General features: G+C 37.2%; 1 protein-coding gene across 1 annotated transcript; it reads right to left on the reverse strand.

Moving 5' to 3' along the window:
• Window positions 1-1,197: 1,197 nt before the first annotated feature.
• Window positions 1,198-16,447, reverse strand: LOC137295068 (peroxiredoxin-5, mitochondrial-like). Its single transcript, XM_067826338.1, has 6 exons — window positions 16,316-16,447; window positions 11,823-11,957; window positions 7,369-7,500; window positions 6,894-6,932; window positions 5,516-5,571; window positions 1,198-2,941 (listed from the first exon to the last, which is right to left on the reverse strand). The coding sequence occupies exons 1-6, from the start codon at window positions 16,409-16,411 to the stop codon at window positions 2,836-2,838; spliced, it is 564 nt and encodes a 187-aa protein (XP_067682439.1). The 5' UTR covers window positions 16,412-16,447; the 3' UTR covers window positions 1,198-2,835.
• Between the last annotated feature and the right edge of the window lie 1,757 nt (window positions 16,448-18,204).

The following is an 18,204-nucleotide window of genomic DNA, read 5'->3' on the forward strand; positions in this document are numbered from 1 at the left end:
ATACTGGCTGCATTTCTTGTTCATTTTTTAAATAAAGAACATCATTAACATTGAAAGGTCAACTGGACACTGGTACAGCATGATATACAGATAAGCTTGCCCAACAGGAATTGACCCACTGGACTGGGACGTCGAGCAATGGGTCTTTTCCAACCCTGGAAGTTGATATGAAAATATGAAAAGGAGGCTAGTCCTTGATTGCATCATACTGTTGTGAGACAGTGTCATATAAACTGATAAAGAAGTTGTCACCTATAAAATATCCTGACTTAACAATGAATAACGCAAAGCAACGATTTGTAATATGTCTAGTTTGCCTTCATGCCACATGAAAATGAATGACAACCTGTGTCCAGATGGTCTAAAATTAATGGGCAAATGGCGATTGACTCACATCATGGGTCCCCGCTTCGAGAAACTTTCCTGGGCTTGTTTGTTGTAAAAAAATATACTGAACAGCAAAAGAACTGCAACTGGCTTTTTGTTTTGTAAAGTTTTCAAATAGAAGACATGTAAACATGAACACTTTCATTTTTTCGGAGATTTCATCTCTTTTGCTGTTCAGCATGTTGACAGTGAACCGCCATATAGCTGGAATATTGCGGAGTGCAGTGTTTACTGCACTTCAAACATTGCTGCTGCTACTACTGCTTTGCTGGTACTAAATATGTTGGAAGTTATGATTGTGTGACATGTTCAGTTTAACAGCTAGCACTCATGCCCCCAAACTGTATGTTCAAGTGTCTGATACTTCCACCATTGGTGATATGCAGTCTAGTGCCATGATTATGTGTCATTTCATGTTTCATACGAACAGGACCTAATTATATTTTTATTGTATCTCATTATTGTTTCTCCTAACATAGACTGACATTCAATCTCTGAAACACACAATCAAATCTGGACCAGACAGTCCACTGATTGTGTTACACTGACATGCAAACAGGACATAAAGTCTGACCATCCGATTCTGACAGTCACCTCTCATGACAAGTATGGGTTACGGAAGATCAATTTTAACTTGGATCTTCATGCATACTTGAGAAAGAAGTGACACAGAAAGGTTTTAAGGTCACCTCATTGACAATATCGCCGCAGGAGAATACATCAGTGACACAATGCCAAATACTTACCAAAAATTATGTCGCCCAAAGTGCAAAAATCAACAGAATGTGTATATATGAAAAACAAAACAAGTCTCTACAGAATATTTTTATTACAAACTATCACCGTCAAATTTTCAAAACATCTATACATTTTGAAATACACCAGAAGACCAGGCATATGGAACTATCCCCCAAAACAATCTCAAATTTGGATTTGGAATTGTTAACTTAAGAATCGTCATTGAATTTGACAAGAATATTGTGTAAATCATGAATTCCCTAATTTTAACAATTATAAAAAAGCCAAGCCAATATAAATAGTGAACATAAAATTTCATAAATAATTTTTCAACTTCTGAGAGTATCGCAGGTTGTCCATTAAGATTAATCAGCACTCACAAACAGAAGAATATTAACACTTTCAGGCTATTGAGCTCCTGACAGACACCGTTTCCCCAGATACTTACTTCCACGTCTTTTTGTGCGCTAAAGGTATATGAAGATCTTGAATATAACAACTAAACAAAAACGAACATGTGACACAAAATTCACAACCTGTAAAATGGTTGTGTCACAAAAACCAGTCACACTGAAAAGGACTCCTACTGAAATGTGTTCAACTTATCAGAAGGTAAAGATGACAACAGAGGCTTTGTTCAGGGAGCACTGAGATTACAATGACATATCATCTCATTGACACGGATGGTAATTATTTCCTTCAAACAGTATAGGAGTGAAAACAGACTGCCTTAGTACACTGATGAATAAGTTACTTTGATAATTTTACTTTGAACTTCTATGCAACACGACATCGCGTGAGAGTTTTCTCCATATACACAACGTATGACAGTTCTTGAACCAACACACTTGGTGAGTTTAGTTTTATGCCGATTTCAGAGGCAACATTATGGTGGAGGACACTGGAAATGGGATTCACACATTATGCCCATGTTGGGAATCAAACCTGGGTCTTTGGCGTGAGAAGCGAACACATTAACCACTTTGGCTACCCCACCTTCAGTGTTTGCCCTGGCACAGAAAACCTGCGTATTGTACGCACAAATTATCTCATATACACTGTGACTTCAAAAGCTTGCATCATTGTTGACATAATGTTTCTGGTCCCTAACATGTTATATTTGGGATTACACTTTCTTTGTAAAGTACAAATTCTTGTACTTTTTTTTCTCAATCTAAGCTTGTAATTTGCTGTTGTTTAAAACTACTCAGTTTATTGTTTGCCAGTTAACTGCTCAGTGATAAATACCCGACCTACTTTACCTTGCTTATATATCTCATGACATCAGGGAGTCACGATGATTCCTTAGACCTAAATTTTCATGTCAAGGGCAAACACTGCCACATCCCCTAACATGCATAGAGGATGACACTCTACCATAGGACTCAACACCAAGGATATATGTGCAACTGTGATACCACTTCTAGTTCTTGGTTCATAAAGTAGCTTGTTAATAAGTAAGTACCCTTGGACGGCAGAAATAAACTATAAAAAGATAATCAGATCAGATTACTGTTTTTTGAAAAAGATACAATGCAATGTGTTCGCCCTTTGATTCAGTCTTGACCATTACAATTTCCGGGAACTTTAAGTGTATACAAGTAAGTAAATTTGCATTTAAATATTATTTTTGGAGATGTGATGTTTTCTCCACTTTCCATTTCTTAAGGTTGTTGAATCCATTTCTCAGCGTCACCACCACCATGGTTTCTACAGCAGCTTCATCACATCAGTAGCAGCACTGCAGGCAAGGCCTGTGTTGTCTGGCTCAGCCTGGATGCTTTTCACAACACCATCCTCCACAACCATCGCATACCTAGACAGAACAATATGACTATAACAAATGTCGTATAAACACCATCAAATTGTTTTCAGCTAGTGTTGATAAACTGGAACTGGTGACTAGGGTTCAAAAACGTATTTTAGCAATATTTTTGTAATATCACAACAGGGGACACCAGAAAAGGTGTCTCACAGATTGTACCCATGTGGGGATCAAACCCAAGTGTTGTGAGTCAAAAATAAGCGCTCTACCTATGAGACTACTCTGATGCCCCAATTTTGAAAAGATGTATTTGTTGTATCATGTGATCAAAAAGTTCTGTTTTCTTCAATGTTTCATTTTACAAAAATATGTTTGATTAAAACAATTATGAAGAAAATAAATTTACAAAAATGAAAAATTTTAACATCCACCAAGTTTCGAGTTTTATGTTAGTATTGTAAAAAAATGTATTAGTAGCCAGGACTATTTTTAAACAGACAAATCACACAAAAGAAAATGAAAGTAAAAGTGAGGAAGCTGCGAGGAAAGCATTCTACAACAGAACCACGCTGAAAAGAAAGATTAATCTAATGTAGCTTGGTGTTCTATGTGGATTGATCCTGAGCAATCCCTGTCCCCAAAGTTTAATACCAACCGTTGCCAAACCTGGCTGACTGAATATTTTACTGAAAAAAACTATGCTAATATAAAATAATGACTGACAATGTGATACGTAGTTGTGTACCAAACAGTGTCACTCACTGTGACAAGTTCAAAATGTCTAGTTCTTTCCCATTTCCTCAAAATTAGTTGTGGACTAAGTTTGATATGACATACCACTTAAAGAATAATAATGATATGGTACATATACAGCTGAAAAAAGGGCCACTTCATTCTGTCATGAACCGTCAAAGCAATACAGATTATCTACCGCAAGTGGAAAGAATTGTGTGATCTTTATGTTTTCTTAAGCAGTCTAATCTTACCCTTGCAGATGTCCGAAAGATTGCCAATTCCTCATATGGCATCTGTGTTCTCAAATGCAATGCCACTTTAAGGACAACAAAACAGGGGCAATGTGCCCCACTGTTTAAGAAGAATGAAATATTTATAACATATTCACTACTTTTTACTTTTTGCTCACACACAAGATGCATGAGCTGACTAGTGTCTGGATAATGATCACCCAATGTAGGCTGTTGATAAAATTAAGGACCTTGGTTGCAATCTTTTATGTGTTAACATAAGTTGAAAAAATTGTAAAAGTGCCGTGGTCACATTGAAAATAGGATGATGGTCACACAAATTGAGCAATGTAGCTGTCACCAAATTTTAAGACATTGGGTACAACAGTTCATCAGATATCATGTTAACAAGAGTTTGAAAAGTGGTCAAAGAGTCACATTGACCTTAACAATAAAGCCAAGGTCTCCTAAATTGATTGGGGTCTCTGTAATCCCATTATGTAGGGTGTCACCAAATGTGAAGACACTGGGTACAACAATTCAAGAGATATTGCATTAGCATGAGTTTGAGGAGTGTTCAGAGTCATGATGACCTTGAAAATAAAGTGAACGTCACCCATCTGGTGTCTGTACAGTCTCCCAATGTAGGCTGTCACCACAATTGAAGACATTGGATACAACAGTTCATGAGACACTGCATTAACAAGAGTTTGAAAAGTGGTCAAAGAGTCTTGGTGACCTTTAAAATAAGGTCAAGGTCAACAAAATCAACTAGTGTCTACGTGATCCCCTAAAGTAGGCTGTCACCAAATTAAAAGACATTGGATACAACACTTCATGAGGTATCACGTTAACAAGAAATGGGACCTATGTATTGACAGCTGGATGGACGCACAGATGCAGCTGAATATATAACTCCCCATTCTGCGTTGCAGTGGGGGACAACTAAAGAACAGACAACAAAAGAAAACATGCAGAAAACAAATATAAGCACGTGAATGAAGATTAACAAGAGTACATTGCAGAACAGAGTTGTTAGGCTTGGCCTAAAACAATATAAGTATGATAGAGGGATTATCCAACCACACTGAACTGTTACAGGTATGACAAGGTAAAGTGTTGTAGTGTTACTGGCATGACAAGGTAAAGTGTTGTAGTGTTACAGGCATGACAAGGTAAAGTGCTGTACTGTTACTTCCATGACAAGGTAAAGTGTTGTACTGTTACAGGTATGACGAGGTAATGTGTTGTTGTGTTACAGGTAACAAAAGGTCGTACTGCTACAGGTACGACAAGGTAATGTGATGTAATTCATAGTTATTGGAACTATTCCCTACACATTGTAATATGTATTATTACATGTATGACAATAATATATAAATATGTTGCACAGTTACATGTATAACAAGGCAGTGTGATGTAATGTTACAGGTATGACAACATAATGGGTTGGAATGCATGAATGGATTCAAATATCATTCTGTCATATCTGTAACATTCTGTTGTAACTGCATCTGTTTTACTGGGAAGTGTAGTAATGCATTCCTACAGAGAAAAGATACAGTTTCATGTCATGGAAAGCACAGAGCAAAAGGCAAGCATCTACACCAGCAACTACATCTACGGGAGGAGAAACTCTCAGACAATGCGATACACTAACCTCCTGGACCTCACTCCCCCCAAGATTTCGGTCAAGTCAATGGCCATGTCTATTTTCTGAAACACAATGAATCCATTAATTTCAAATGATGTCTAACTAACCTCTTGGATCTAACTCCCCCAAGTCTTTCAGTTCGATCCATGTCCATTCCGACTTTCTGAAACAGTCCAGTAAATTTAGCTAACCAAACTCCATCTCTGCGACACGCCCCAATTTGCCTGCTGTATTGATAATAATGAACAGCAGTTTTAGTTTGATCATTGAGATGAATTGATGTCATATATTCTTTATGTCCTGGACTTGAATTATTTTTCCAACACAGTAGGTCAGTTTTATTTTTGTCATGACAAAAACTAGTTTCACAGGTCACAGTTTGTAAATTTGTCTGCTTCTGCAAGAAAAGGGCACAATTTGATTTCTAGACTGCAAGGTATTTAATTCTTAACAAAACTTTTCAACTGCACTTGAAATTCTAGTCACAGGTTGGTGGGATAGCAATGAATCTTCAGGTTGTATGAGAGATGCCTGTGCCAGTGATGGCAAGGAAATGACCTTACAGTGAGACAGTGAGTGCACAAGGAAGTATTTAGGGTATAAACCTTGTGTTATCTACTGTGTTTCCTTTCTCCGTCATCACCACAACCATACCAAGTTTGGAGTGTACAAACCACCAAATTCCATAATATTTCATTCTTGTTCTGAGGACTGAGTCTCCGAGTGTCAAGATGAATTTTCATTCAACTGTATTTTTCACTTGAAGTTGATACCTTCATGGTCTCACAGGTGTAAATTTCAATGGCTGATGAAACAGCAGACAGTTACTGATGTAAAAATAGGAAAAAAACACATTTCCTTCACCTGGTCACTAGTATTTACACAATGCTAAAAATAAGGAAACTGAATGATTTCCTCCAAATCCTCTGTACTTCTTATCTACAGTTTGTAGTGTCACATTCTACAACATGCTGTCATGTGATGTGCGATCATACTTAGATATGGAGTGTTATACTAAATACAAGTGAACACAAATCACATTTAACTGAAAAATTCACTTATATATTGCTGACACTTAACAGCATGTTCTGCTGGAACAACATAGTAAGATTATGAAAATCAGTAAGATCATATGTAATGTATACAACATTTGTCTTTCTTATCAGTTAACATGTTTTCCACATCTCATGACAGTTTTCACTTGCAAAAAGCTCCATCCATTAAAATATGGGTATTTTCATGTCATCCGATGATGTAAACATAGCATCTAACATGTAAATCCAAACATCCTATATATATATTTGCCATGCTACCACACATGAAAATTTAATGTTGTTGACACAAGTTTCTACTCACAATCACATTACTCAACTACCACACATACCTTTGTGAAGGCAGCAGCTGTGTCTGCTAGCATTCGGACCTGAAAGTCATTAGAAACACTGATGTAATTAGCTGAACGACGGCCTGTTCACATTCATTGCTATGACAAGTCCCCATTGTGTGATATATTCTATTTTCAATGAAAAAAGTGAATTATTTGTAAGAATCAGTGAGTGGTCCACCTGGACAGTACTTAAAATGTCTGCAAGATCTTGTAACACTTTCGTGATGGTAAAGAAGACAGTCAAACCTCATTAAAGCCTCCAGCAAACTCCCTGCACATTGCTCACTGTGATGCAAAATGTGATGTCAGTTGGATCTTTCAGTCTTTCAAATATGTATGTTCCTAAATACTTTGAAAATCTGAGTGAAGAAAAAGTTTGCAAAATCTATCCTGTAATGCTGTAATTGTACTATTTCAACATGCCTACGACATTAACTTGAACTTGTCCAAGATATTTGAAAAAGCTTGGCACCTTTGTCTCTGCTCCCATTGACTTGCCCCATGCATCCATGACGAAGGGGTCGTTGACAGCAATACATGCCACAGTTTGTACTCCCTTTTCTTTCAACTGGGCGAAATTCTGGATGTAGCCAGGGGCATGTTTCTGAAACAATAACAAGGTTCATTCTTTTTGCTGCCTTTTTTGTAAACATACTAAAACAAATTTAAGAACTGCTGATTGTATCATATACTGCACAGCAATAAAAATGCTTTGAAAAAAAGAAATCTCATAAAAGTAAGCGTTCATGCTCATGTCTTCTATTTAAAAACTTGACAAAAAAAGAGTTGTGTTGCTGGACAGTACATAACACTATACTATGCATGTTTATTACTTTGGGGAGATTCACGAGCATGGGCATGTTGCAGGTAAACTTGGACAGAATTCAGTTTTGTGCATAATCAATCTACCTAGAATGACTTAGTCAGATGCAGGCCGATGTGGTAGATTAAACGCGATTCTTTTTCTCCTCTTCCCTTTTTTTTCCATTTCCCAGAATGGGCATCACATCGTGTACACATGTGGGGAACCAGGCTACTCTACCACCCGGAAATCTCCAGAACTGACAGAACATTAACAATTTTCATCATGTACTCACAAGTATAATTCTGGAGTGTGAAGTCAGCACGTTGAAGCAGGATCTACTTCAACACCTGACACACTCATAACACTCAAAGTATAGGCACAAGGCAGTAAAAATACTGTTGTAAGGAGCTTGGTAACACAAGACACTGTTTGCACCATGTAACAAACAGGCAGTTTATCTCCTGTACAAACAGCTAACACCAACGTGGGTAAAGCTGAGTCACTGACAAAATAATTAATCAGAATCTGGTGGTGGATGTGTGTGTGTTCATGTATTAAAATATATATTAGTAAATATAAAGTTTAAACTCACTAGTGTAAATACAGCCACTTACTACAGGCAACTGTTCTTAAATAAATTTTGCAAATTACTCCAATACTGTTTAAAGGTACTGTTTGCACACGAAGCGATGTGCTGTAAAATTGCTAATGTTGAAAAAGACATGTCACGAGTTCAATGAATAACAAAAAAGAGTGAAAATTGTTGAATTGTTAACAAAACTGCACACCAAAATGCATCTGTTTACATGCATGATATCTGCAAATGTTTTTCAGCAATTTGATGCAAGATCCTCGTGTAATTAATCTGCATAACATCTGTGGTTTGTTCCCCCTAGTCAGTGGAAAAATCAATCTTTGTTGTAACCAGATATGTATATACAGAACATATAGCGTTGTAAGTAAGTCTTAACTTTTGATCGGAAGTACACATCACTCTGACACACATGGCTTAGAAAGACTAATTATTTTATCACAAGTGTAACGCACCTTTTCTTGGACTAGAATAGTCACTGCATGTAGACAGTGGGCTCATGTACAGACTCGGCTTATCTTTTCTTGTTGACCAAAGGCTGAGTAAATTACTTTTGATAAAACATGCTGTTGTTCGTGACACAGCTAAGTTACGGTGTAATTCTTCAAGTGACTGCTCCTTCTTGAACCCAGTGTGTATTTGTTGTTGCTTTGCTGAGGAGATTTCCTCCTTACGATAAGGATCAAAGTAACCAAGGAAATCAACTTGCCCAAACACTGACAACATATAAGAACAGCCACCAATTCCTCAAAAGTCTGAAACGTCTAGCCCTTAGGATACATTTATACTAAAAACCCCACCATAACCTCTTCACATAAAATTACAACAATGTATTCTTCTGGTCTTTCATTAACCTCCGGATTATCTAACACCTATGTCCATACTTTGTACATTTACATGCACCATAAATGCAACAGACAGACAGACAGACAGAGACAGAGACAGACAGACAGACAGACAGACAGACAGACAATGGATGTTGGTATAATTACTAAGTAAGATTCAGGCATTTTCAAATTACAAACAGATTTTTAAAAATATTCTGTGACATAACATGGATGAAATTTGCATGTTTTGACCTATACTTGACATTTCAAGACTCCCCGATCTTTCACAGGCTGAACAGTATTTTAATGTCCCCATTTTATTCAATGACGATAAAACGGTGCTCTTCCTGTGTACTATTCCATGTGGCTAGCAGTCTTATGTACTTTTTTAGCAGGGGACATTTTTTTCCCCGGCAATTTGTAAGTAAAATGAGATCAGTTCATATTCCAAGTAGATAATGTTCCAACATAGGGCATCTGAAGTCATTGCTGTTATTAATTAATAACATATGACCATAGCTAAAATAATTTTTTTAAAATCTGTTTTTCAAATATTACATATATTATTCACACTATTCTAGTGTGACAATATCAATTTAAGAGTTAAACTCTTTGTCTCCTCACACTTGCTACACCCTGAAATATTACATCCTAAACAATCACTTCGCTGATACTTGAACAATAATTCCCGGCTACAAATCTACACCAACAATATAATTCACAGGAAGTATGTAAGGTCACTGTTTATAATACATGTACATCATGGATCTTTCCTTTTTCAATAGGTAGCCATTAGACTGTCTGTCAGACATGGTGACACAAACTTCCATTGAAACAAAATTGTTATGTATCTAATGTGATTCCTTTTAACCCCGCAGATCTGGTATTATTCGGTTCTGTCTTACACTTGGCAACAGATTAGGGGCTGTGAAATGTCTGAGCTCCTGTGTTACTGACCTTCTGGAAGTTTTATAACCTTTCTGGACTATTAGCAGTATGTAAGCACTGACTATAGTCAAACAACCAGGTTGTTATAGGGTTGGTTTGTTGTTTCACACCACACTCACCAATATTCCAGTTCTATAGCAGCAGAACAACCTGGACTGAACAATCTAGTGGTCAACAGTATGAGCATCGATCTGCGCAACTGGATACGATGGCATGTGTAAACCAAGTCAACTTGACGACCAGATCCCATTATTTGCCTCTACAGATAAGCATGGGTTACTGAGGACCAATCCTAACCCGGATCTTCACAGGTGTTAGAGGGACGAAGTAGCATACACTGTTGACATTTACATGTAAAGTACACAGACGAGAGCAGTAGGCACAATGTCTGCTGTTTAACAAAATCCCATATTTACATAAATGACACCTTCAGGATCTGGTAATCTCGTTCTCGCAGGATATTCATTTAAAGAAAATAGTTTCTCAATCCATTAATACTTTATTCTTATTACATAATGCTCATTTACATGTCAGATTACACACTCTACCTAAAATACGTTTGACAAGAAAACAGTCCGTCATGGGTTTCATAACATCTAATGGTGATAAATATGCCAAATGTAAAGAGACATTACAGGGGATCAGAAACTGGTATTTATCAACAAGTATATGTTAGTAAAACTCCACTGATTTGAATATCAAAATCTGCGCCATCACACATTGTGACTTAATATTTGTAACTTTGTTTAAAACTGTTTGATATTGCTGTTTTGAATGCAAAGTTAGAATACCTGTGAATGTAAAAATACATGTATAAATACCTCACAAAATTTGTGTTTTTCTCTAGTTACCACGTCTGTACTTTCCACAGTATAACATGTATAATTATTTGTCTCACAAGTACTGCATATGCCACTGTTACCTCCCTTGACGCAACCATAGTTGATTACTATGGTTACAAATGGCGGTCAAGAATCTTGACTATGAGATCATTGGCAATAAAAGATGAAAAACCAATACGTGATGCTATTTGTCACAAATCAATGTTGCGCAGCTTGAAGATGGAAAATAACATAGCTGGTAATGGCATATATACAGAATGCTACATGAGGTCACATTACATACGAATTATATGAAACAAGTGTCCTTCCTTTGGCATCTAACCAAGCGAAAGCAAGGTCAGATACCATAGGAAGATCATGAGTTTCTTAAAATTTGTATGTAATGAGACCGAGTGTGGTATTTTATTTATTACCCATGTCTATTAGCTAATATTTCCACATGATGACATCCTTGAATATTTCCAAAAACACTATTTTCGGTGACTGTTTACTCACCATTTGCCACGGTTGTAACGTGTGCCGTGTGCATCACCCGGAAACAAACGTATGCTAAATAGCATTCGGAATCATTTGGGTATGAACCGTTTCTAGATAAAAAGTTTAAAAGGTGTGTGCGAATGTCCACTTTCGCAATTCAGTAAGCTGTGTTCTGATTGGTCAATCTCAAAGGTTACCTGACGCAACCTCCCCCAAAGTTTTGTTAGACTCAGTAGTGGAGTGTAACGAAAAGTACTGAGGATAAGTTTACTTAGACTGCCCAATACGACCACATGGTCTGTGAATCTCAATGACTCTATTGTAATGCAAAATTCAAAGCGGTACACTGCCTTTTTCTCCCCACACCAACACCACTGAAACATAATCTGGTCTTTTGTAAATCCCTCATGCAGACAAAAAAAATGCCTGTCTTACCTCTGAACATGTTGGCGTGAATGCTCCGGGAACAGCGAAGATGACACTCTTGCCCTTACCAAACAAGGCCTGTGTGCTGACTTTGTTGTGAGGGTTACCTTCGAAAAGGTCAACATCTGGGAGCTTGTCTCCTTCCTGGAATGTGCAACAACATATGAGTTCCAACCAACACATCAGCCATTGTTTGTCAGCCTGTTTATATTCTAGTGACGGTCTGATTAACTGAAATAATCACTGATTGAGTCCAGTGAATAAAAGACCAAGCAATTGATCATGTTTTCTCGTAATTGAACAAAACCGATTTTGAATCACTTGTTTGCATTAACTATGTTTTTACAAGGCTGGTTTGGTCTGTCACAAAAATTAAGCACCTGGTGCAAGCTAGACTATTAAATAGGTTGCACTTTGTAATACTGGGTTGCACCAGTGCAAGTAACAAAGCTCTAAATTGAGCCCTGGATTATGTCAGTGAACCACATTCACAGTTAGCTTTAATCATTGTTGAATATAAATTCTGTATTGGAGGTTCAGAAGCAATACCATCTTTAAACATTTATAGGCTGTTAAGAAGGTTAACAATATATCTTATTCTCATTCCATATTTTAGGTTTTGGTTAACCCTTAAACTGAGGAAAGTAGGAAAACAACATTCCATTTTAAACCACAGTTTGAGTATCTCAATCATTCAAAAACATTAAATAGTTTCCCTGCCTGACCTACAATAGAAACACATGCTCACTAAACACTAAATGATTATTCAAAGCTCAAAACCCAATCACAGTGAATTACAACTGTTCCACTGATAAGCAGCATAGATTTGTTCACAGATAAATGTTCCATATCCTTCACAATCCCGGTGTTAGGGCTGGTTATTGCTCACAATATGCAGATTGATAACTGGACCTCGGTAATCAATCATTGATGGAATGTAATCGTAATCCCCATCACCATAAAACTGGGCAATAAAGGGGCACCATCATGACTGGGCGAGTAACAAAAGCACCAATTAATACTGTGAATAAGATGTTTGAGGATACTTCCTGTTGAGTGAGTTAGCAAGCTTAGTTTTACACAGTATGCAGCAATATTCCAGCTATATGGTGGTGGCCTGTAAATAACCTAGTCTAAGCCAGACAATCCAGTGTCAACAGCATGAGCATTGATCTGCACAAGTGGGCACCGATGTGTCAACCAAGTCAGCAAGCCTGACCATCCGATCCCGTTAGTTGAATCTTATGACAAGTTTAGTTGCCTTTTATGGCAAATATGGGTTGCTGAGAACCTATTCTACCCCCGACCTTCATGGGTCCTGTTGACACCATAAAACAGTGTTTTGTTTACTTTGCAGATTATTTATTAGTCACATTACTGTATCAGTTGTTAACGTCTTCATTTAACAAACATAATAATACACATACTTTCTGAACTTTAATCTGATGTTTAAGTTTTTATGAATATTGGTAAGTCTCCCAACCACATTGATCACTGCTAACAGATTTTACAAAATAACCGCATGACATGGGTTTTATGCCTCTTTCTGCACTATTCCAGCAATATCATGGCAGAGGACATCAGAAATGGGCTTCACACACTGTATCCATGTGGGGAATTGAACCCGGATCTTCCGTTTAATTCACCAAATGAACAAAAGATGTACAAACAAGGCTCATCCTGCACATTGTTATAAGTAAAACATGAGTCGCAAAATATACCTGGTTATTCAGAATTAGCACACGACTAACATCAATGAATAGGATGAATGAAGGGACAACTTCCTTGTTGGTATCCAATCAAGTGACATGCACTAAGTTCGAAGACATCTATAGAAACATTCTTGTTGGCACATTTAAATAACAAGGATCCCCTGAACATATTTGCTAAATTCTTTTTGAGGACTTCTCATTAAAATTCAGTATCATCAGTTGTACAAACAATTCACAATACCCTGTGACGTACCTTGTGAACATTTCGACAAAGTCCACAAGTGACACAAAACCGTGAAGTTGGCCAATCACTGTGACTGTGTCTGAGACATTGTGTGCACAAGCTACTTTCAGTCACATATCGTCTATACAAGCTATGTCGTGAAATCAGTCAAGTGAAATGCACTTCCCATATTTGAGCAAAAATCTGAGGTCTTGTGATAAATTCAAACAAAGAAAATTGTAGAATTAAACCATTCTACAAGAAAAGATTGGACTGAGGCGAAAAAGCCACAGTGATTATTTTTCAACTTTGTTGTCTCTGAATATGAAGTCTGGTCAAAAAGACTGAAAAAAAGAAATATGATCAAAGGAAAGACTTGTTGATATCAAATTGTGTCATCGATAATATCCTACATGAACTGCTGTCATAAAATAACTTTTATCATATGTGACCAAAGGAACTAGATAAATTGATTTCTAACACTTGCAGCATTTATGCTTAAGTTAGTTCTCCAATATATAAATCAATATTTGATTACTAATTATCACTCGCCATATACTGTGTATGTATAGTGAGTTTTCTAAAAAATGCTATAACACATACTACAAACTTACTGCAAATCAAATTCATTATGATAGTTGCAGAAATGGCTGTAAGTAATGGGTACCAATTAACGTGCCTAAAATGAAAGTTATTGTGATGTTTAAAACTGGAAACAATATCTGTCAGTAGAGGTCAGAAAAACCCTAGGTGGGGTTCATTAACCTCCACAGGTCTAGTTGTTAAGGAAAATACCACCAGAATACAAACTCAGATTGCAAATTTCAATGGAAACTAAATGAAACATACAGCTTTTTGGATTACTACTTCTTGTTCATTATGTTGAGCTACGTTTCGATGTAGGTTCTCACATCATTATCAAGCTAAATGTGAATACAACCAAATAGTGAGAAGCTTATACACATGGTATGTTGATACAAACAGCGGATTGACATTAACAGCTTGTGACAGAATAAACAAGTGGTACACAATTGGAAGAGGCCAGTAGGGAACAAAACGACAAAGAGCACAAGTGATGAAGTCAATGACGAGGGAGATCAAGTAGTAACAACAAAATACACGATGCTTACATAGTCTGTGATTTGATCAGTTCATCATAGGCTCATGGTATGTAGTATCTTTGTTGTATTATACTGGCCCCTTCCAAATATGTACCATTTCTTTATTCTATAACATGCTGTTGTAAGAATCTAAATCAAAACATCACTCAACTTAATGAACAAGAATTTGTAATCCATAAAGCTTATGTTTCATTTTTGACTGACCAACTTCTACAATGCCCATTAAACAAGTAACAATGTAGTTTACTTTGGAAGCCCTCTAAAACGGCATGCATTAAGACCAGCAAAAGTTGGTTTAGATTTTTTATATATTCTGTTCAAGAGTTAATTACAAACTAGTCTGCTTGACTGGTCTAAACATCTTGACACGGTGAGCGACTGACAAATTGTGACATGACAATTAATATATAATTATGTCAATCACTGTTGACGATGATAATCCACTGTGCTGTTAATACGCATTCAGTCAATCAACAGGGGAGCTGAGAAATGTGGAGGCCGGTTTAGAGAACGCTAATTACTGTACAAACAGTCAACTGGGTGGTCTTTGTTGTACCAAGATACAGAACATACTTGAGCTGGATTAGAGGGAGTGTAAATGATCATAAATTAACGAACTTTTGCCACGACCAACTTCTAATACTGATATTGCGAGCATGCCAGATTGGAGGGCTGCCAGTTTAGGGGTCCTCCGCTGTACTATGATTTATGGAAGAGCCATTACTGCTATTAACTGCAACACCAGCTAGTCTCGAAAGTATTCAAACCTCAAGCAGAAATATTTGTGAACACTTGTGATTTTGGTTTGGACATGTTTCTGCTTTAAAAAAAAATCCATACAAAGCCAGGTCAGGCGTTTAAAATGTTACGGTTGTGTGTTCCCACTGTATGAAGACTTATCATAGAACCCATCAGCCGTGACACCCGCTGGCATAAACATAAAACATGCTGACTCACATTTCAATTTCATTTACGCCATAATCAACGATGTTCAGTTCAGTTCGTAACGCACTGGCAATGTGTGTACGGCGATTTCCAAACAGGAACTGAACATTATTTTTCGACATCATTCGACACTCATCGCAGAATAACGATCTTTCTGAGGCATATATATCACTGTCTGTATGATCTCAGATCGATGTCATTGATTTTGTTGAGCGTGGTATATTAAATTTCACTGTCCGCTACAAACTAAAGAATCAAACTGTAAAACATAAAATCAAATAGCAAGATGCCTTACAAGTAAGTCATGTCACTACTGTTAACACATCATTCAATGATCAACTCTGCAGGGTTAATTTCACCTGTCAGGTAATACCGATGTGACGGGCACCTGCTTAACATCCTAAAACAAATGAATAAGACTAGTTTACCCCCATTAGCGCATCACAACAACCAAATACTTGTAATCTACAGAAATGTTAGGAGACATCAGAGCGTCTTTACCTTAATTGGCATGTTTAACGCTGCTGTCGTTGACAAGTACCTGCCCGTTACTGCACGTGGAAGAGTCGAGATAACGAACTGCCGTAAGCTCTGCATAGCGGTAACGTCCTCTGTCAACGAAAAGGAATATCCTAACAACTAATCAACATGCATAAGTCATTGAATAGTTAGCGTTGATATGAAATATTTGTTAATGTATTAGTCGTTGGATCGGGTCTCACATATTTACACACAAATGTTCCTTTTTAATTATTATTTAAATTTAAAACAAACTGAAAATTGTGTTATTTTCTGAAACTACGACGTACAATCTCACATCTATTTGTGCCCTTTACTGTCCTCAGTCTGCTTTCAAAATTGCCTGTCAAAGAATATTATTGTTAAGTTTGAACGTTTTAAATGCTCTTCTGTTATATAACTGTGATCCGCCATTTATCTTGAGAAAATACATGTACAACAAATCAAACATGCTCAAAGCGCTTCAATGTTACAATGCATATTCAATGGTGTTGATTAGACAAGAGAATGTAAAAGTTGTTAAAACTACGAGGAGTTGAAAAAGGTTTTTTTATGGAGCGTTCCAGTTAATGGTTGGTGACAGTCGGGATCATTACAAATAGTAACAATTAAGTGTCATTTCTGCCATAACAGTGTATCAAGTCTATAATAGAAGAATAATCGAAGAATACTACAATAGTTATCGATTGCATCTATGACATGTTTACATATCTACATGAAACAATCATTAGTGTAGGATCCGGTGGAGGGTGCAGTACACTTTCCTATCCTTTGATGAGGGGCGGGATCGTGCCATCCTGATTCCGGGGCCAATCATTAATAATCATTCATATATTAATATTAATGGGAGGCCCGGGAACGAGGATGGAGATCGTGCCAAAACCTTCCTTACCCCTCACCATTTGAAGAATCACAATGCCTCAAAATAAGTTCCTATGTGTGTAGATATGATATTTGCCCATGCGTGACGAGGCGGCAGTGTGTCTGTACATATCGTATGTTTTAACAAGTTGCGATGTCGATGTAGAGACATACACTAACACAGACATCGACTGATTAAATGCTTGGGGTTTTATTTACAACTGGATTGCGAGATGTAGATGTATTTTCACCATGTCCATTCTGTGTCATAGTCTAGTATGGCAACAATCTGCATGCAGCAGATGAGTTGTCGGATTGAAACTTAAGGCATTTGTCTGTTCAGGCAGAGATGTAGTATGTCTTGAAAAATAATTTTAATAAGAAATTTAAAAAAAAATTAATACACTTCATGTAAATACATCAAAGTGCTGCTGTGACTACTGTTGTTCATCATTTGAACATGTTTTCGATGTACGTTCTTGCGCATCTTGTACCAAAGCGATGAAGTTATGTTCTTTTCGCATTGTGTTAAGCAATGAACTGTATAGATGTCTCGTAGGTTGAGAATAGTGAGTGAGTATGGTTTTACGCGGGTTTTAGCAATATTCCAGCAGAAATGGGCTTCACACATTGTACCCATGTTGGGTATCGAACGCGGTTCTTCGGGAGGACGAACGAACGCTTTAACCACGACGCTACCCCACCGCCTAAGCCTGACAAGAGATAAAACAATAGGGCATTCGAGTGATGCACCGCTTCATCTGACACCAGCGACCAACACCATATTGTTCAGTTTCAAATGAATATATTCAGACTGACAATGGTTACCAAGCCAAATAACACCCTTGTTACTAATGATACGGAATACGTGTTACTTATAATGCCACGTGCACGTAATATATTTTGTTATCACTCTTATCTCATGGGCTGCTAAGTATTTAGCATATGTACACACTTATTCCCATCACCCTCGGGTACGGATGCAACTGTTTGAATCCCCTCATCCCTCA

This window comes from Haliotis asinina, chromosome 8 (assembly GCF_037392515.1).
Source record: "Haliotis asinina isolate JCU_RB_2024 chromosome 8, JCU_Hal_asi_v2, whole genome shotgun sequence".
Lineage (NCBI taxonomy): Eukaryota > Metazoa > Mollusca > Gastropoda > Lepetellida > Haliotidae > Haliotis > Haliotis asinina.

Excerpts from the sequence above, each read along its gene's own strand:
- LOC137295068 (XM_067826338.1), bottom strand. The coding sequence starts at position 16,411 with ATGCAGAGCTTACGGCAGTTCGTTATCTCGACTCTTCCACGTGCAGTA. Across the intron at positions 11,958-16,315 it reads CGTTAAACATGCCAATTAAG|GAAGGAGACAAGCTCCCAGA; the intron begins GTAAAGACGCTC and ends TGCACATTCCAG. Across the intron at positions 2,942-5,515 it reads GGGGGAGTGAGGTCCAGGAG|GTATGCGATGGTTGTGGAGG; the intron begins GTTAGTGTATCG and ends TGTTCTGTCTAG.